At 45.9% G+C, this 21,053-nt stretch overlaps 1 protein-coding gene across 3 annotated transcripts; it reads right to left on the bottom strand.

Moving 5' to 3' along the window:
• Window positions 1-1,505: 1,505 nt before the first annotated feature.
• Window positions 1,506-19,548, bottom strand: SLC30A2 (solute carrier family 30 member 2). 3 transcript variants are annotated; one of them, XM_074218056.1, is made up of 8 exons: window positions 19,434-19,548; window positions 16,085-16,305; window positions 15,706-15,852; window positions 14,240-14,393; window positions 10,815-10,995; window positions 4,517-4,622; window positions 2,451-2,585; window positions 1,506-2,060 (listed from the first exon to the last, which is right to left on the bottom strand). In XM_074218056.1, the coding sequence occupies exons 1-8, from the start codon at window positions 19,496-19,498 to the stop codon at window positions 1,915-1,917; spliced, it is 1,155 nt and encodes a 384-aa protein (XP_074074157.1). In that variant the 5' UTR covers window positions 19,499-19,548; the 3' UTR covers window positions 1,506-1,914. The 3 variants fall into 3 exon arrangements, with proteins under 3 accessions (XP_074074157.1, XP_074074159.1, XP_074074158.1); XM_074218058.1 differs by lacking the exon at window positions 19,434-19,548 and adding an exon at window positions 18,583-18,683; XM_074218057.1 differs by lacking the exon at window positions 19,434-19,548 and adding an exon at window positions 18,553-18,617.
• Between the last annotated feature and the right edge of the window lie 1,505 nt (window positions 19,549-21,053).

The raw sequence follows: 21,053 nt of genomic DNA, 5'->3' as shown, positions 1-21,053 counted from the left end.
TCAGAAGACTCAGGTTCAAAGTCCATTTTTGATACCAGTTGAATGACTGGGAATAAATCACATCCTCAGTTTTTTCATCTGTAAAATGGAGAAAAGGATCCTTTTACCAACCTACAATGAAATAATATAAGGGAGGTGCCTTGAAAACTTTAAAATACTTCACTGATGCCAATTGTTAGGGTGTGATAAGAGCTCTGGCCTAGGGGCGAGGACCCTGTGAAATGGTCCCCGAGAAGTGCTCTGGTCTCAGGTGACCCTCAGTTATCTCTTGCTTTGGTTGGGATCATTGTAGAGGGTTAGAGGCTTCCTGATTATTGACACAGATGATGGTAAGGCAAATTAATGTGTCGGTTGGTCATTCCAGTTATGTTGATTCTTTGGGACCCATTTAGGGTTTTCTTGGCAAAGATACTGGAGTGGTTTTCTATTTCCTTCTCCAGCTCATTTTATGGATGAGGAAACTGAGGTAAACAGGGTAAAGTGACTTGCCCAGGGTCACACAGCCACCAAGTGTCTAAGACCAGATTTGAATTCCAATCTTCCTGATCCCAGGCCTGATATTCTATCCACTGTGCCACCTGGATTTTCCAAGTATGAGAAGTATGAAGAAAGAGAGGAAGGAGGAAAAAAATCTAAAAGACTTCCCTTCTCAGAAGTAACCTCCCCAGTCCAAAGAAATACAAGGAAATAATCTCTTCATTTGAGCCCCAGCTCTGCCCTCGGAGGCATCAGGGCACCATTGACTCTGAAGTCACAGGAGCCAGGTTCAGGACCCACCTCTGAAACTTCCTGCTCAAGTGGTTCTGGGCAAGTCCTTTTTCTGACCCTTAGTTTCCTTACCTGTAAAATGGGTCTGGACTAGGTGGGTGCCTTCCAGGGCTCTCAGCTCACACAGATTGTGTGACTTTGAGAATGTCCCTTCCTAGTTCTGAGCAAGGGTTGAATTACCTGTTCTCTTTGGTGATCTCCAGCTCTAAAACTAATTCAATGAAAGGTTTGAGGAAGCTGATAAAACTGAGGCATAGGCAATGACTGAGATCAGATTTAAACTCAGGTCCTCCTGACTTCAGGGCCAGTACTCTATATACTCTACTACTTAACTGTACCCCCAATTAAGTCTTTCTGAAATATAATTTGTCATTTGAGAGTGAGGAAAAACTAATGTGATGTGGGAATAAAACATTATGAGATATACCTTGGACCCAGAAACAGGAAGGTGAGAGAAGCTGGAGGCAAGACCCTTCCTTATTCTCTCCTTCTTCTCCCTGCCCTTTTAGCCAAGTTCCAAGTCAAACTTTTGGTAGTCAAGCCTCCATTCTAATCTAGGGACATCGGATTAATTCTCTCTCCCCTCCCATCTTCCAAGCCAGCCTTGGGGCACAGTCAGGGATCTGGATCCATTTGTGTCTGGGGTACATGTCCCCCTCATGGGGGGTCTGGGGGTGGGTGGGAGGAGATCTTTACCCTGCCCTACTGACAACATAAACAGTCTGGAGCATCATAAGTGAAAGAAAGAAGTCATCATATATTATAAATTATCCCTTGTACTTACAGTGGGGCAAGGGGAACCCACCAGGAGCACTGTTGGCAGAGGGGGTCCTGAGTGAGGGGCTGGCTCAGCTCAGCCCAGCCAGTTTGGTCCAAGGGCCCAAAAAAGGGATGAGGGCTGAAATTTTATGCATGCATACATACACACACACACACGTGTGTGTGTGTGTGTGTGTGTGTGTGTGTATGTGTATGAATGTGGGAATGTAGGAATGGGCTGTCCTGGTCAGGGGCTCTGGTGAAGGGTCTGAGAAAAGCATGAAACATGTTGTCCTCCTCTTTCCCCCTCCCCCAGGGCCACCACTTCTTATCGCTGAGATTCCAGGCAGCTCTGAGATAAGCAGCAGCTCAGAAGAGGGAGGGGGCTCAGTCAGAGGGGCCTTGGCATTCCTGACAGTCTCTCATGTCCTCTGAATAATCCTCTATCTGGATGGTGGTGGTATGGAAATGGAACATCCCCTGGAGCCGGGCTCTGGCCTCCTTCAGCACAGTCTGGGCATCTGCTTCCTGGGCTAGAGAGCACAGAAGTGGGAGAGAGAGAAGGTATCACTTCTTCTTCAGCACTAGTCCCTGCCCCACCCCCAAGCCCTCACATTACAGTAGGAGAGAAGTGCTTTCCTCTGAACCCCCCACCTGCAACCATGGCCCCTTCTGGCCATGTCCACAATCTGAATCTGGGCCCTGGGGAGATTCTGATTCCAGTACCAGTCCCCTCCTGGCTCCCACCTTTATCCCCAGGTCCCAGCCTCTGGCCTCATCCCTATCTCTTCCATTATCCTCAGCTCCCAAACTCTGTTCTATTGCTATCCCTCTCCAGGGCATTCCTCATCCCTGTTCAGCCCAAACCCCAACTTTGAGTTACAGGATGAATGGTCCCACCCTCTAGTCAGGTAGCTTCTTACCAATGGCAACGTGGACAGAGAGCACAGGCTGGGCTACGGTCAGAGCCCAGATATGTAAGCTATGCAGGGCTGCCACTCCTTCCACGGAGAGCAACAGGTCTCGGACAACTGTAAAATCTACCCCCTTGGGGGTTGCTAAGAACAATGGGAGAAAAGGAATGAGAGAAGCCTTATTCCTCTCCTATTCCCTCCCACTATCCTGGAAAGGGCATCCCAAACTAGAGAGGTGGACCTGGCAGATTTGAGAATTCATTCTTCCCACCAGTCTCTGGATCAAGTTGAGAGGGTCTATGTACGATGAGGAAGGAGACTTCAATAGTTAGAAGACAATATCCCTGGGAGCAAAGGCCAAGGGCTACTCCCCCCCTTCTCACATCTTAAATATGCAGAATCTAGGTGCAGCTGGGTCTCTAAGGGGACTCAGGAAGATCTGAGTCCAAATCTGCTCTCAGATACTTACTAGCTATATGACCCTGATTGCCTTAGTTGCCTCATCTGTAAATGAGCTGGAGAAAGAAATGGCAAACCACTCCAGTATCTTTGCCAAGAAAACCCTAAATGGGGTCCCAAAGAGATGAAAGTAACTGAAAACAATTGAACAGGGTCCAGAGAGAGGAAGTGATTTGCTCAAAGTGACAGCAAAGAGTGAGGGAATTGGATGAGGGAGGGACTTTTGGAAGGGTGTGTAGGCTGTGTAAGTTGTGTAGAGGATAATGGAGGGATGGGAATGGATTGAGGTGGAGAATGGGGAAAAGATTCTAACAAGATTGGGTAGATTGAGGAATAGGAGGGCAAGTCATGGTTAGAAATAAATGAGAAGACTTGAGGAGGAATAGGGTAAATAGGGTGAGGTAAATAGTGAAGAAAAAGAGGGTGCAAGGAAACCCACAATTAGTAATTATAACTCTGAATAAGAATAGGATATATTTACGCATAAAACAGAAATGGTGGCAGAGTGGATTAAAAATCAGAATTTAACAATAGGTTGTTTACAGAAACAATTAAAAATGAGAGTTAAAAAAAACAACAAAGTAACATACATAGTATTACATAAACATAACAAAGTATTACTTGGTCCTTTCCATTTACTTTTCACTGTTTCAATCAACTAACTTCAGTCAAACAAAACTGCTTTACAGGCAATCCACTCCTAGCTCTAGGAAAACAGCTCAGTGGGAATGGGGGGTGTTATGTCACCTGTAAACAGGAGGAGAGAATCCCAGGTTCTGTCCCTTGACTTTACCTGTGACTTGCTGTGTGATCTCAGTTTGTCCATTTGTACAATGGGAAGTGTAACCTTTACCCTTCCCTCTCCCTGGGGAAGGTGAAGATGAGAGTTTCTGAAGTCAGTCTGACACCTTCCCACAGCTCAGAGTAGAGGACAATGGAGAAGAGCCCAATAAGGGCCAAAGATAGTGGGGTGGAGAGACATTTCTAGTTCCAGGAATTACCCTTATTAGCTGGGGGTTCCTCAGAGCTGGGTGGGGCTTGGAGAAAGGATGGAGCCAGGGCCTTCAAAGTCAGCCCAGTCAAAACCCATCCTCCACAACCCCCATGCCAGCTCATACAAATTTGAAGGAAGCCCTGAGGCCCACTGGCCCTTAACTGAGAACCCCTTCTTTTGGAATGAACACAACAGGACAAGGGACCTCAGAACACAATGTTTGAGCACTGGAAGAAAATGTTTAGGTTGCAAAGTCCAGTTTTGTCAGTGTACAGATAAGGCAGCTGAGGCTCATACAACAGTAATATAACTTGAGTTCAAATACGGCCTCAGACACTTATTGTTTGACCCTGAGCAAATCACTGAAAATGGAAATGGCAAATTAGTATCTTTGCCAAGAAAACCCCATGGATAGTATTGGTGTACTATGGTCCATGCAGTCACAAAGACCCTGATTATGACTGAACAAGTCTCCTTATGTAATAGCGGACATCAGAAGAATCTCCAGGCTGCTAGACTGGGGTACCTCCCACGGGATGGGCTCCATCTCTCTTACTTCCTCGTGACTTCGGGTTGTGACTCAAGGGGTCTCACTCTCTGGGTTAGGGTAAAAAAAATTTACCTTCCATTAACACAAGAACCACATCCCTTAAGATGGTCAGGGTGGTTCCCAGGACTAAGATGGAGAAGAGGAAGGTACAGATGGGGTCCACGAACTTGTACTCCGGCTGGTGGGAAGAAAAAGCAAACAAATGGATTTAGGGTCATCTGGCCAACCTCCTTACTTTATAGATGAGGAAACTGAGGCCTAGGGAAGTGGAGGGATTTGCCCAAGGTTACACAGATTATCTGAGATGAAATATGAATCCAGCTCTTCTACCTCCCCTTTAGGCAGTAACTGAGGCTGACCAAGGCTTCACCTCAATCAGCTTTGTAAATAAATAGCTCATCCATCAGCCCCACTTCTTCCAGTCCTTAGACCAGACAGGGAAGTCCCTGTCAATGAGAGACAGCCCCAAAAGACTAGGGAGCCCTTTCCGGCTCCCTAGCCCAGGACCTGGCTCCCCTTCCCCCCTGCCCCCACCAGTTTACAAGCAGTCGAAAAGGTCACCAGAAGAGAGATGATCTGTGTTCTGTCTCCTTTGCCCCAGGGGCTGAAGTGGAAATTAAAATAATACAGGCCCTTCCTGGAGAAAGGGCTAGTTAGAGCCCAGAACTATTTTGTTTCGAAAATTGAGGCTTCTAGATTTTTCAAAATAGATAAGAGCCAGGAAGATGTGCATTCAGATCCAGTCTCAACCCCTAACTTAGCTGTGTGACCTTGGGCAAGTCACTTAACCTTTACCTGCTCCAGTTTCCACATCTGTAAAATGGAGATAATCACAGCACCTATCTCCCAGAGTTATTGTTAAGATCAAGTAAGAGAGAATTTATAAAGCATCTGGCAAAAGGTAGCTGCTTAATATATTTGTTTCTAGCCTTTGAAGGTGTGTATCTATGTTGGGATCAGATTGTTTTGAGGAGGAAGCCTTGAGGAGTAGATTCTAAATCTGATATAAGGGTTCTAGACAGGTTGATAATTATGTTTGTCCTTCCATCTTCTAAGTTACATCATTTTCTACCGCCCTCCCTTCCCTCCCCTCTACCCTTGGCAGTGAACAGTCTGGTAAAAATTGTAGATGTACATTTGTGTTTAACATAATTACCTTTGTTCTTGAAGAAGACCATGACATCAGGGAGGTGATGTCATGACAAGCAAATGAATTGGATGTGGGGGGGGGGGGCTGTACTAAGTCATCAAGCCTCACTTTCTCCTCCAGAGCCAACTGGATTCAGTGGTCAGATAGGAATCAGGACACCTGAAGATAGCTCGGGATGTGTGGGGCAATCAGGATTAAGTGACTTGTCCAAGGTCACACAGTTAGTAAATATCTGAGGCTGGATTTGAACTCAGGTCCTCCTTACACTAGGACTGGTGCTTTATCCCACTGTACCACTGAGCTGTCCACTGGCTGTGGAGTCAGTTAATAAGCACTCATTAAGCACCTACTTTGTGCCAGCACTTGATTAAATCTGGGGATACCAAGAAAGAAAAAAATGAGCTCTTGCCTCCACAGAGGCTACATGTCAATCAGCTTGAACACATTTGTATGACATTCATTTTTGAATTACAAAGTTACCTTAGAGTAGGGGTTCACCTTTTGTGGGTGTGTCATAGACTTTTTTGGGTTGAATGGTGAAGTCTATGAACTTCTCCAAGTAATAGTTTTAAATGCACAAAATAAAATCCATAGGATTACAAAGGAAAACCATCACACTGAAGTCGAGTTGTCCAAATTAAAAACCAAAACAAAATGATGGACACCACTGTTGTCCTTTGTAATTGAAGAAGACACTGTCATTAGATGAATGATAACGTGTTTTGCACAATGTTTACTATAATGAGGGGAATGTTGTACAGAGACATCCTCTCACTGTCTTTTTCAGGCACCATTAGAAGGAAAGGTTCAAGGAAAGTTAAGTAAACAAATATTATTACTGGCTTGTTATGTATCAGATTCTGCATCAAGCACTAGAAAGTCGAAAGATGGCCCCTGTCCTCCAGGAGCTCCCAGTCTGATGGGGGGAGATGATGTGTAAATAAATCTACACGAACAAGCTATAAACTGAACAAACTGGAGATAACCAAGCCTAAGAAGACAATAGCATTAGGAGGGATGGGCAAGGTTTCTTGTAGGAGGGATTTTAGCTGAGACTTGGAGGAGGTCAGGGAAGCCAGGAGGTGGAAATGAGGATTGAGGGACCTTGAAGCATGAAAGGAGTTAGAGACAGGCTATGAGGCATCATGTGTTAGGTATAGTGACTGGGTCAGTGTGACCCAGATAGAGCTGGAGAGAAGAGTAAGAAGTAAAGGTTACAGAGTGAGATAATGAAGCACTTTAAGTGCTAAAGAGGATTTTTACATTTGATATTAGAGGTCCCTTCACCTCTGTCTGCCTCAGTTTCCTCATCTGTAAAAAGAACTGGAGGACAAAATGGCAAACCACTCTAGTATCTCTGCCCAGAAAATGCCAAATGGGGTCACAAGGAGCAGATATGCCTGAAAATGATTAAACGGTTACAACAATACTATCTCTCAAAATTGATTAAACGATCAAATGAGATAAGAATGTTAAAGTGCTTAGCACAGTGATACACAGTAAACACTATAAATGTTATAAATCATCATCATCATCACCATCATCCCCATTAACAGCCTGCACCAGGGTGGTAGCAGTATGAGTTCAGGGTAGGGGACTTATGGAAGAAATGTTGAAGAAATGGAAGCATGAAGATGGCTGTAGACTGGGTTGATATTTGTCCTTCTTTCTGGAAAAGGACCTTAATATCAGGGAAGTGATCCCATGGTAAGCAAGGGAATTGGATTTAAATGAGAGAAGACTGGGCTAAGTCACCAGCCTCACTTTCTCCTCCAGACCTGGGTAACTACTGGCAGGAAGTTTGGAAGACTGAAAGAAGGATGGGCTGGGTTACAGGAGAGATAATAAGTTCTACGGTCTCTGTTCCAAGTGTAAGAAATGCCCTCTGGGTAATTAATGATGAAGGAACAGAACTCAGGGATGGATAAATAGATCTAGGAATCATTTACCTAAGAGATGATCATTGAACCGGAGGAGCTGATAGGATCACCAAGGGTTCATAGAGAGAAGAGACAAGGGGGCCCAGGAAAGAGTTCTGGGGAATAGTCCACATTTAGTATGACAGAGGGGGTGATCCAGTGGTCAGAATGGCAGAAGAGTCCAAAGTCAGAGAACATGGCTTCAAGCTACAGTTGTGGTCATGGACCAGGGGAAGGAGAAAAAGAACAAGCATTTATCTAGCAACTACTGTATGCCAGTTTTTTTCTAAAAAAAAAAAACAACCCACAAATGTAGGTAAATTTCTGAATTTTTCTAGGTCACAGTTTCTTCATCTATAAAATCAGCACATTGGATCAGATTGTTCTGAGACCCTTTCAGTTTTAAATCTATATTGCTATAAGGGTAAAGACATTAAAATTCAGAGAAATCAAGTAAATTGTTCATAGTCACAAACTAATACTATCTAAATGAATTTGAACTCAGGTCTCTTGGACAAGCTATGTTTTGAACCTAGGTCTCAACCCTAGGACCATCTTTCTACCATAGGAGCTGTCACCCAGGGGAATAGGGAGTCAATGATGCTCTAGAGAAACAGATTTCAGCTTCTGATTATGAGGCAACTTTCTATTAATTTGATCTACCCCCAAATGGAAGAGGTTGCCTCAGAAATATTCCCTATCACTGGAGGAAGGAATTGAATGATCACTGGTCTATTATATTAGAAAGGAGGGTCCTACTCTGATATAGGGTGGCCTAGATGATCTATGAGGAGCCCATTCCCAATCTTGATTCCCAAATACTGGGCTGAACCAGCAAATAAATGAGTGAATAAATGAATGAATAAGCAGACATAATCAGTCAATATTGGTCAGGTCATGGTCAGTGAATGAGTCAAATTTTGCATATATGACAATAATTGTGGAGTCATTTAGGTCTTTTTTCCACATCTATAGGAATATCTGAAGAATCCATGACTTCATAAGTATCAGGGAGTACTAGAGGATAGAACCCAAACCCAAGTCCCCTCAATCCTAACTGAGGAAAGAATTCTTTTCCTTCCCCCACATTGTTCATGAACACATCAGCACCAAATATGCCTTTGCTTCCTTGAGATCACTTCCTCAGAGTATGAACCCCTAAAGAGATGCTATGTAGTAGAAGAGACAATACCTGGATTAGTCAGGATGACTTGGGTTCAAATTTCATCTTTGCCATTTGTATGAACTATGTCACCCTGGACAAGACATTTCACCTTCCACACAAAGTCTTTCTGAGTCTTCTATAGTTGCTAGCCCTCCCCACTCCCCTACCCCGAATAGTTTGTCATTTATACATATACATTATACCAACATATATATAAATAATATATATTGCATGTTTCCTATATGTGTTTTATATGTGAATGCTTACATATGTTGTATCCCTTCTGTAGAATGTAAATGTAAGCTTCTTGAGAGTAGGATTTGTCTATTACCAGCTCCTCAGATAGTGTATATCACCCAGCTAACTTAAAAATTGATTATTTAACCAACTTTTCAAGCATTTCCCCAGATATATTTATTGGGTCCAAGGATGAAAACTGAAGATCTATCCACTCTCCCGTGCTGCTCCTATTTTTGGCCATATTAGGAAATGACTTTGAGGGGGAAATGTCAGGAACAATGGGAAAGAGGAGAAAGGCCTCTGAATTAGGAGTAAGGAAACTTGGGTTCAAATTCTGGTTCTACTATTTACTGCCTGGGTGACCTTGGGTGGATCATTTCTACCTTTCTAGACCTGCTCTCCTCAATTCAGCTCAACAAATGTTCAGTTCTTACTACGTCTAAGGCACTGTGTTGATATTGGGGAAATGGTCCCTGCCCTCAAGGAGCTTATCTTCCACTCAATAAAAGTGAAAAGGACCTATTCATAGGTAAGTATAATAAAAGATAGAGTGTCATGGGATTAAAAAGGAGACCTAAAGTTCTCTTGGGGCAGCTAGATGGCTTAGTGGATAGAGTACTGGGCCTGGAGTCAGAAAGACTCATCTTCCTGAGTTCAGATCTGACATTTGCTAGCTCTGTACTCATGGGCAAGTCACTTAACACCATTTGCCTCAGTTTCTTCATCAATAAAATGAGCTTCAGAAGGGAATGGTCAAATGCTCCAGTAATTTTGCCAACAAAACCTCATGAAGAGTTAATGACTGAAAACAGCTGACCAACAAAAAAAAGTGCTCTTGAAAAATAAATGGAGGGAAGTTATTCATAATAATTACCATTTATAGAACATTTTAAAATTTATAAAGCACTTTACAAACTTCATCTTAGACCCACCATAACCCTGTAAGGTTAGTAACTACAGGTATTATACCCATTTTACAGATAAGGAAACTGAGACTCAAAGAAGTTAGTTGGCTTACCCAGGGTTATACAGGTAATAAATATTCAAGACAGGATTGGAATCTATGTCTTACTCTGTTCAAGTCTAGTATTCTGTTCATTATTGAGAAACAGAGAAGGCTTCTTAGAGGAGATGTCAACTGTACTAAGCCTTAAAAGAAGATTAGGGTTCTGCAGCCACAGTTAGTGAAATCTTTCCTAGTCCTTCTTACACTCTGCAAGCTTACACTCATAGACTAGATGGTTTGTAAGGTGTCCTCTGGTCCTAATATTTTACAGGTAGGTTTAGATTTCAAAGCTATCTGACATTAGGCAAGTCTCTTCCCTCTCTCTAGGTACAAAATGCCTATCAAAGGCATCACCTAAGTTGGCTCTGCCTGAAGTTAGCAGCCTCCCTGAGGGCAGGTCTCTGGAGCTGACAAATGGCATTGCATTGGAAGACCCATCCATCAGGACTTCTCGAAGCCTTACTGCTGAAGAATAATCTTCTATAATGTCAGCTCTTTATTTTTTACTTTTACTTTTTTTTAAATTTAAGGTAATGGGGTTACGTGACTTGCCCAAGGTCACACAGCTAGGCAATTATTAAGTGTCTGAGACTGGATTTGAACTCCAGTACTCCTGACTCCAGGGTCAGTGCTCAATCCACTGAGCCACCTAGCTGCCCCCCACAATGTCAACCTTTTAAAGTGTTTTCCCTGCCCTTTATCTTACTCTACCTAAAAGGAAGACAGTTATTATCCACATTTTACAAAAGAGGAAACTGAGTCCAGAGAGGTAAAGGAGTTTGGTTAGACTCACAGCTAGTTATGTGGTGGGGCTGAAGCTTGTTCCCACATCTTCTGTTTTCAGCTCAGCCAAGATATCCATTCCCACCTTGAGTTAATAATGAGCTTACCTTGAAGTAGAGGACATAGGCAGCCACAAGAACTCCCAGGCTCTGTAGCAGATCCCCAACCACGTGGATAAAAGCTGCTCGGACACTGGGGTTCTGTTCCTCCTGCTTCGAACTGCTCCCATGGCTGTGTCCATGGCTATGCCCATGCCCATGACCAGATTGGTGAAGCGTAAATCCCATTCTAGCAAAGAGAAGAGAGAATCAGGGAGTCCTGGGCACCAACATTAGCCTCTCAAACTTCAGAATTCTCTTATGACCCCCCCCCCCACCTCTGCAGGAACTGGAAAAGGAAGGGTGGGAACTTTTAAGGGGTTGCTGCTAAAAACCCAATTAAGGGATTGTTCTCAGCCTAGATCTAGAGAGCCAATTCAGTAAGTTCAGTAGCACAAAGAAGGTACCAGATTCATTGTCCCTCACAATTCCAGCTCTTTCATCAGGAATTTCACTTTCAAGGAATCCTAGAATCAAAGAATTCTAGAATCTAAACAATATAAACAAAATAGGAAAATTAGATATTGAAGGGGCAAAGGGAAGATGCCCATGTTTGTTCTCTACATTAGAACTGTGAATTGACACATCCCAGAAAACTATTTGAAATTATGCAAAGAAAGTTACTGAATTATTCATATTCTTCGCCCAAACATTCTATCTTACTCACCCCCCTTCCCCAAGAAGAAGCATTATTTCAGGTAACAAAAAAGTACAAACTGCATGGTTGTAATAATTGGGAAATAGTTGAAAGAGATTTCAGTATGTGAGGATTATTGTGAATATAATTACACCCTAAAGAATTATGAATATGAGGAATTTGGAAAATCATAGGAAGACTTGTGTGAAATGATGTAAAGAAGGAAGAAAAGAGCCAGACAATGGCTCCAACAATGTCAATAAAGACAGCTTTGAAACACAGATGAACTCAGGTCAACAACAAAGAGCAATGCTGGCAAAATAGCATTAATGTTAAAGGACACATAACTTCCTTTCTGTTAATAAGCAGTAAACCATAAAACTGATAAATGACACATACTAACAGTCACAGTCAGGATGTACTGCTTAACTCTTTGGGGGATTGGATATACATTATAGGGGAATGTGGTGAGGGTAAGGGTATGGTGTTTGGATACTGGTTAGGAAATAGCAAAATGCATCCATTTAAAGATAAAGAGAAAAAGAGAGGGGGGAGAGAGGGAGGAAAGGAAGAGAAAGGAAGAGGAGGGGGAGAAGGGGGAAAGAGAATAAAGGAGGGGGTAAGATGGAGAGGAGGAGACAGTCAGAGGCAGAGACAGAGAGACCCACACAGAAAGAATCAGATACTGTCCCAGGGCAGGAACTGTGCTATTATCCTCTTTGTATTTCCTAGCACCTAGCACTGTGCGGATACTCATTCAACATAGAATGCTGAATCATTAGTTTTCATAGAATTAATCATAAAACCTTAGAGTTGAACTACTAATAATAGCTAGCATTTATCTAGACTTTTAAGATTTGCAAAACTCTTTCCTGAGATTATCTCATACCATCCTTACAACAGCCCAGGGAGCTAGGCTATCTCCTATTATTATCTCCACTGACAGCCCAGGTCACACAACTAAGTCAGAGGCTGGAGCAGGGCTTGAATTCAGTCTCCTTAACTTCAAGTCTACCCCTCTAACTAGCTTTCAGAGACCTTAGAATACAACCTAGACCAACTGGCTCATGTTACTGAAGATGCACCTGGTGGGGAAAGTTATTTGAGCAAGGTCAGTTGAGTTAATGGCAGAGCTACAACAGGAACACAGTTCTCCTGATTCTTGGGTCCCTTTTTGTCTGCTGTCTATCAACTGTGGGAGGACAAAGATAATCTCTTATGGAAGCACAGCAGGAATTAAAAATGTTTGTTCTTCATTTTTAAGTGTTTTTTTCAAGGTCAAATGGGGTAAAGTGGCTTGCCCAAGGCCACACAACTAGGTAACTATTAAGAGTTTGAGGCTGGATTTGAACTCAGGTCCTCCTGACTCCAGGACCTGTGCTTTATCCACTGCCCCACCTAGCTGCCCCTATCTTTCATTTTTGAAGAAGACCACAACATCAGGGAGGTGATGCCATGACAAGTCCATGAATTGGATTTGAATGAGGGGGTGCTGTGTTAAGTCACCAGTCTCACTTTCTCCTGGGTCCAGTGGCCAGGATGATTAGAGATTGGGATGGGAGGCAAGCAGGGTTAAATGACTTGCCCAAAGTCACACAGCTAGTAAGAGTCAAGTGTCTGAGGCTGGATTTGAACTCCTGTCCTCCTGACTCCAAGACCAGTGCTCTATCCACTGTGCCACCTAGCTATCTGCAGTTATGAGACCAGTTTTATGAACCCCATCTCAGAGTAACTAAGATATACATATATATGTGTATATATTTATATAAATATAAATATATATATAAAATGTACATATATAAGTATATATATATAAAGAACTTTGTAAACCTTACAGCTCTACATAAATGTAATTATCATTGATAATTATTAAAATTGGGGATTAGATTTTTTTTTAAGCAATTGGGATTAAGTGACTTCCCCAAAGTCAATAGCTAATAAGTATCTGAGTCTGGATTTGAATTCAGATCCTCCTGACTCCAGGGTCCATGCCACCAGGGTCCTGTGCCACCACCCCAGGATTTAGATTCTTTTTTTGTTTTTTTTACAAGGCAATGGGGTTAAATGACTTGCCCAAGATCACACAGCTAGTAAGTCTCAAGTGTCTGTAGTTGTATTTGAACTCAGGTCCTCCTAAGTCCAGGGTTTAGATTCTTAAAAATATTCAGACATTAAATCAATTCTTGCCCCATACAGTAAAAAACAGATTAGACCTAGAACTGAAAGGAGCCTCAAAGTTTACCTAATCCAATAACTCATTTTACAACTGAGGCAACTGAAGCTCACAGAACTGGAATGACATGCCCCAAATCACATAGACATAAGTGGCAGTGCTGAGGTTGGAAGTCCAGTCCTCTGTCTTCAGATCCAGGATTTTTCCCACCATAACATACCATCTCCCCCACTAATGCTTGGTTTCATGACAAGTGCTCTGGATAACCTTTTGAGAAAAGGTTACTGGCTAGATGTATAGGGGCGTCCCTGGAGAAGGTGAGTCTAACCTGAAAAGTCCTACCTGACCTACCTGTACATTAACAAAGGGTGGACTTGACCTGAATCCCAAGAATGAAAAGATTCAGAGACAGGAATATAGAACTGAAAGCCACTCTAAGATGGAAAGTCCAGAGTTCACAGATAAGGCCTGACTCCTTTTTTTCTAGAAAGCTCCAACACACATAAAGTGAGAGGAATTTGTCTCTTTATCATGTGATCAAGTTCCCCCTTCCATTCTCCCTCCCAGTGAAGCAAATAGAGGTGACTGGTTGATAGGTTTTGAAGCAGAAGACCCCAGACTTACATGATATTCACTGCTACAGCACACCCTGAAGTGATCAGCATAGCGCCCCCTTCAATCTCATAGTCTCCAGAGACCAGACGTTGCACGGCCAGGTACACAAGGACCCCAGTCACCACCCAGATGGACAATACTGACAGAAGTGCTCCCAAAATCTCTGAAAAGAAACCCCATATCAAACATTAACAATTAGTGAATAATTCCACAGATTGCTTGTTGGGGTTAGGGAATAGGTTCCTTTAAAACAGAACAAAGACAATGAAAACAGGTTTAATTGGGACCCGTTGGCCAGATTAAGCACCAGAAGTGAGTTCCTATCAACTCTCATTGTTTACAGATGATACAAAAAACTGTTAGTAATGGGAAGGTCTTTCTAATCAGAGAAAGTTAAATGATCATCTGAGATTAGAACTCAGATCTTCAAAACTGAAAGGGAGTTCCGAATCTAGAATGTTAGAATGTGAGCTTAGGGAAGACTAGAACACAATCTTAGAATTGGAAGGGCTTGACTACCTTCTTGTCCAACTCCATCATTTTATAGATGGGAAAATTAATCCTTTGTTAAGTCACATCTACTGTGAGAGCTGTCAAATTAATGTACCCAATAAAAAAAGTAATGTTCCCTATAAGGAAGGATGCCAGGAGCTGAAGAGGGGTTCAGCAGCTTCCCAAGGTGCCAGATTCAAGACATGATAATAGCTCTCTGAGCAACTTGCCAGCTTGCCAGTTTACTCTGATACTTCCTTCAAATAATCAGAAATTTAATCTTATTTTCATTTGGTCTCATAGTCACTCTTATCTCCTTGTCACATGAGACTCCAGGAGGATAAAGGTCAAGTCTGCTATTTAACTATAGGCAATTCACTCCTCCTTACTAGGTCTCAGCAATAACATTCTAATATATATATATATATATATATATATATATATATATATATATATATATATACATACACATATATATATATTTGCAAGGTAAATGGGGTTAAGTGGCTTGCCCAAGGCCACACAGCTAGGTCATTATTAAGTGTCTGAGGCCAGATTTGAATTCAGGTACTCCTGACTTCAGGGCTGGTGCTCTATCTACTGCGCCACCTAGCCACCCAACATTCTCTTTTTTAAGGTGACTCCACTCACCTTTGACCTCCATTTTTTTTGTATTTTGAATTTTACAATTTCCCCCCCAATCTTGCTTCCCTCCCCCCACCCCCAAAGAAGGCAGTCTGATAGTCTTTACACTGTTTCCATGCCATACATTGATTTGACCTCCATTCTAAGAACTCTCCCAGCTAGGAGTCCAGGTTCTAAGGCTCTTATTCTAAGTCTACTGTTTTATGCTTCTATGATTCATTCCATTCTCTTGGTCCCATTCCTCCTACCTGGACCCAGCACAAAGTTCTGCCCATAGGGAGTGCCCTGGGGATAGACAGGCTAACAGTGACTGAAGCCCCAAGTCAATGGTCTCTCACCTGCTCGATGCCAGCCAAAGTTCATGGTCTTGGTCGCTGGCCGGGAGGACATCCAGAGAGAGAAGAGGCTGATGAGCATGCTGGCAAAGTCGGTAAGCAGGTGAGCTGCATCGGTCATGACGGCCAGGCTGTGGGCCAGGTAACCCCCTGCAGGACCAGAGGAATGGGGGTCTGAATACCTAGAATCTTTGATAGTTCCTCCTTCCTGCCTCTTGTGAGGGTGGCTTGTTATCAACCAGTCCCTTTCCTAGTTGGCTAACATGGATTTTTTGTGAAATCCTGGGTAATGGACATTCTATCTAATAGGGTTATTCTTCCCCCTCCCCATGGCTTTCCTTCATTAGGACAGATAGCAGAACCTGTCCACTTAGTTACTTACCCACAATTTCTCCGATTATGAAGACAAGGCAGATGATGGCTGCTATATACAACTGTCTCCGGGCCCTCTCTTTCTGACAGTTATATGGATCACTGAGGCCTTGCTGGGCATGGCAGTGCTGATTGCTCTGGGACTCTAGTCCAATGGCCTGCAGGTCCAGGCCAGGCTCAGACAAGGCAGTTAGGCTGGCCCCATTCTGCCAAGGAGCTCCAGAGTAGGACCTGGAGAGAGAATAAGGTCCCATCCAGTTCCATCCCCAAGGACTGGACTGTTTGCAATGATGGAATGAGTGATTGGTAAAGTGCTCACTGGGCTGCTTGCTAGGGATATATATGCTAAAGCAGAGACAGTCTCTGTTTTTAAAGGGTTCACATTCCATGTGGAGACAATATGTAATAAGGGGAGCAACAAGATGGGGAGGAGAGAAGGTCAGAGTCACAAACTGGCTGTTCTAGAAGGGACCTTAAGGACTGATCCTCTAGTTCAAAGAAGGAAGTCAAGAACAAGAGAGGGGAAGAAACTGAATCTAGGTCTCTATTCTGCTATCATCTGAGACAATCTTGTGGAACCAAGTTCTGTTCCCTCTTTTGGGCCTTAGTTTACTCCTTTGTAAAAGAGAGATGGCAAGGAAAAGGGAGGAGACAGAGAAAGGAAGGAAAGAAGGTAAGTAGGGGGAGAGAGAGAGAGAGAGAGAGAGAGAGAGAGAGAGAGAGAGAGGGAGACAGGGAGAGGGAGGGGAGAGAAAGGGACAGGAAGGAAGAGGGGGGAAGAGAGATAGGGAGAGAGTGGGAGAGAGAGAGAGAGGAAGGAAGGAAGAGGGGGAGAAAGACAGTGAGATGGACTGGAAGAAGGAGGGGAGAAAGAGAAGAAGAGAAGAAGAGGAAGGAAGAGGGGTAGAGAGAACCAGGGAGACAGAAAGGGAGAGAGAAGAAAAGGAAGAAGAGGGGAAAGAGGGAGACAGAGAGAGGAAAGGGAAGGGAGGGAGAGGCAGACAAAGAGAGAGAGACAGAGACAGAGTGAAGGAGAGGGAGAGGGAGAGGGAGAGGGAGAGGGAGAGGGAGAGGGAGAGGGAGAGGGAGAGGGAGAGGGAGAGGGAGAGGGAGAGGGAGAGGGAGAGGGAGAGGGAGAGGGAGAGGGAGAGGGAGAGGGAGAGGGAGGAAGAGGATGGAGAGAAAGAGACAGGGAGAGAGGGAGAGGAAGGAGGAGAGGAAGAGAAAGAAAGAGGAAGAGAGGGAGAAGAAGAAAAAGGAGATGGGGAAGAGAGGGAGAGGGAGACAAAAAGAAAGGAAGGGAAGAGAGGGAGAGGAAGGAAGAGGGAAAAGAGGTGGGGGAAGAGAGAGAGGGAGACAGAGAGGGAGTAAGGAACAGTGGAGAGATACAGGGAGAGAAGAAGAGGAAGGAAGAGGGGAGGGGGAGAGAGAGGGGGACACAGAGAAAGGGAGGGGGTGGTGAGAGAGAGAGAGAGAGAGAGAGAGAGAGAGAGAGAGAGAGAGAGAAAGGAAGAGGGGGGAGAAAGACAGAGACAGAGAAAACAGAGACAGAGATACAGATAGACAGAGAGAAGGAGAGAAGACAGACACAGGGAGACAGAGACACAGGGAGGGAGAGAGAGAAGAGAGACAGATCGAGAAAGAAACAAAGAGAGACAGAGAGGGAGGAAGGAACAGTGGGACGAGGGAGAGACAGGGAGAAAGAGAAGAGAGACAGGGAGGGAGAGGGAGGGGGAGAGAGAGAGAGAGAGAGAGAGAGAGAGAGAGAGAGAGAGAGAGAGAGAGAGAGAGAGACCGAGACCTAGAACTAGAGAGCTGGGGAGAGACCGGGACCTAGAAAGCTGGTTTCTCAGATCTCTTCAGACTTGGCCATTCTGCATTTTGAGGGTCCGCCACGGGCTGAAATGTAGAGTTGTGGGGTTCTGATTGTGCGGGGGGGGGGGCAGCAGGGAGGCGAGAAGACTTCCACCCCAGCAGGGTGCCCTTCCTCCAGTCTTCAGGGTTCTGCCCCAAGAGACGGAGCTCCCAGGGGATCGAGCCACCCTCTCGCACCCCTCACCCCCCTCCACCGGAAAGGGCCCCCTGGCCTTCTTCTTCCCCTACCCCCGCCCCCAGACAGCTGGTGACTAGGGGCAGAGCCGGCAGAGGTGCTGCAGGGGGCGGCCAGGGCTCCGGAGCCGGTAGGGCTCACCTTTAGGCAGGGGGCAGGGTGGAGCATCCACACCTTGTCTCCCCCGGCCCCCCTCCCCTCCCTCGGTCTCCCCCCAACCCCTCCCCGAACCTGCCCCGCACGCTCTTCCCAGGCGCTTCGGGGAAGTTTCTGTCACCCCCTCTCTCAGTGAGGGCCCGCGTCTGCCCGCGGGGGGCGTGCGGATGGGGCCGCGCCGGGCTCCGAGGGGCGGACGGGGCCGGAGGAGAGGAGGGGAGCGCCCCCGCCGCCCCCCACCTCCGCCCGGCGCGCCTCGGCTCCCGCTTTACCGCGCTCCAGGGCCGACGTCCAACAGGTACCTCTTCTCCGCGGGCTCCATGCGGCCCCGGCGCCCCCGCGCGCGCGTGCCCCGGGCTCCCGAGTGGGGCGCTCCCCGCGCCCGCCGTGCCCGCCGTGCCCGCCGCGCTCCCCGCGCCCGCCGCGCTGCCTGCCCCGCCGGCCACTGCTCGGAGAGCTCGGCCGCCGGCGCGTCGTGTGCAAAGCCCCGCGGGGAGGGGTGGGGGCCGGGAGCGGAGGGGGACCGGCTGCAAAGAGCGCCTTGACCGCCCCTGGCCCGCCGTGTGCACCGGCACCTGCAAGCCGGGCCGCGGGAGGGGGCCGGGGCGGAGGGGGCCGGCGTCGTTCCGCTTCACCTCCCTTCCACCTGGCCCCGGGGACGGAGGGAGCCACAGCGGAACCCTGAGCCTGGGAGGGTTGTCCCCAGGGCCCAGAGGAGCAGGGGGGTCTTCCAGGAGCTGCCCAGATCGGGCAGACCCACGGATGCTCCCCTTCTCCCCCCCTCTAGGTGGGTCCACCCAAAAAGTCCATTGAATCACGGGGAGGGGGGGGGAACTGGGCCTGGCAATTCCTTTAAAGGCTCAGGCTAGGGGAAAGTGGGGGAACCCATGTCACCCCAGTCAGATAAGGACAGGAGCTGGATCTCCCTGCTCAGATCAATGGCTCCCCCCTTTCCCAAACCAGCCTGGGAACTGTCTCCCGACCTCCCCTGTATCTAGCTCCATCCATCTCCTGGGATAGGATCTTGTTCCCCAGGGGTCATTAAATACGGGAAAGGCTCAGCAGCCTGGGCATCTGCTTTGGGGGGGTGATGGTGGGGAGCTCCTTCCTTTTAGTGGGAATGAAGCCAAGGCCAGTGGGTGTTATCTCCTACCTCTTAGTAAGTTCATCAGGCCCAGGACCTAAAGAAGGGACCACATCAGGCCCAACGCAGTCCATGAGCGCGCAGAAGTGAGTTTGTGGGGGAGTTGGGAGGACGAGAGGCAGGCTGGGGGAAAACTGCAAGGACATGGAGAACTGGGAGTGTCAGGACCCAGCTGGGGAGCTCAGCCAGCCTGGCCACAGACATTTGAGGCCAAGCCCTGTGAGCCAAATGCTCTGGAGAGCAGGGGAGGGGGGGAAAATCACAGTCTTAGTCCACTAGGAGCTTCCAGTCCAATGGATTGCTGGCCTCTTTTGAGCAAATGTTCCTTAGAAGATGGGTTGGAAAGAGGATAAGGTGCTAAGAGTCTGGGTGGCTATGGGGTAGGATCTTCCTGCTCAGCATGGAAAGGACCCCAGGGCCCTGCCCTGTTGTAGTAGACTTGGATGTTTAGGAAACAGCATCAGTACCACTCACATCTTCTTGCCATCCACCAACTGAGGCCACCAAAAGACAGGTGGGGAAACAAAATCAGGCAGGGCAGCCCTGGGATAGGGGATGGGGTACAGGTCTGTGATCCACGGAACTTTCTGGGGAAAGGTGGGGGGAGGTCTCCTGTGACCATTTTAATGTTTTCTGTTCTCTGTTTTCTCTTCTCTCCCAACTTTCCCTCTCTACTCTAGGAGTCAGAAGGACATGAGTTCAAATCCCACCTCAGACAGTAGACACTTCCTAGTTGTGTGACCTTGGGCACATCACTTAACCCTGATTGCTTCATATCCAGGGCCATCTCCAGTCATCCTGGTTCATATCTGGCCACTGGACTCAGCTGACTGTGGAGGAGAAAGTGAGGCTGGTAACTTAGCACCGCAGCCTCTCTCTCAAATCCAATTCATGTGCTTCTCATGGCATCACCTCCCTGATGTCACAGTCTTCTTCCTTAATGAAGGACAAATATCATCATCATCAGTCCCTTTGTCAGAGAAGCTTGGATGATTCCATACCCTCAGGGTTTCTGACTGATACCAGATGATGTGTGAATATTTGAAGATTCCTTTAAATCCAATCTAATCTAATATCTTGAATCTATGACAGAGGGTTTGGATGTGGAATCAGGAGAAACTTGGATTCAAATTCTATCCCACATACTTACAAAAAAGCAAGTCACTTAAAGTTCTCTGAACCTGCTGGCTGGCAGAGGGAATAGAGTGCCAGGCCTGGAGCCTGGAAGACTTGAGTGCAAATTCAGCCTCAGAACTATCTCTGTGACCTGGCCAAGTCACTTAGTCTTGTTTGCCTCAGTTTCTTTCATCTGTAAAATGAGCTGGAGAAGGAAAGGACAAACCACTCCAGTAGCTTTGACAAGAACAGCGAAAGGAAGATAATGATACCTGTGGTACCTAGGCACAACAGACTATTTATTAATTCGGTTTTGAGGGCAGAGCTTTGCAAAACCTAAAGGAGCCATGAACAATTGTTACCCGCCTTGATCACAGAGGCAGATTGGTTTAATAAGTAGTAGGTTGTAAAAATTGCTTGTATTTTTTTCAGACACTTAAGCTCATTAAATCTTATACCATGTAAGATAGCTCTTTGGGAGTGGGGAGAAATATTGGGAGAAATTTTGGTGAT

This window comes from Macrotis lagotis, chromosome 1, assembly GCF_037893015.1.
Source record: "Macrotis lagotis isolate mMagLag1 chromosome 1, bilby.v1.9.chrom.fasta, whole genome shotgun sequence".
Classification (NCBI taxonomy): Eukaryota; Metazoa; Chordata; class Mammalia; order Peramelemorphia; family Peramelidae; genus Macrotis; species Macrotis lagotis.
This window is presented reverse-complemented; position numbering and strand designations above follow the sequence as displayed.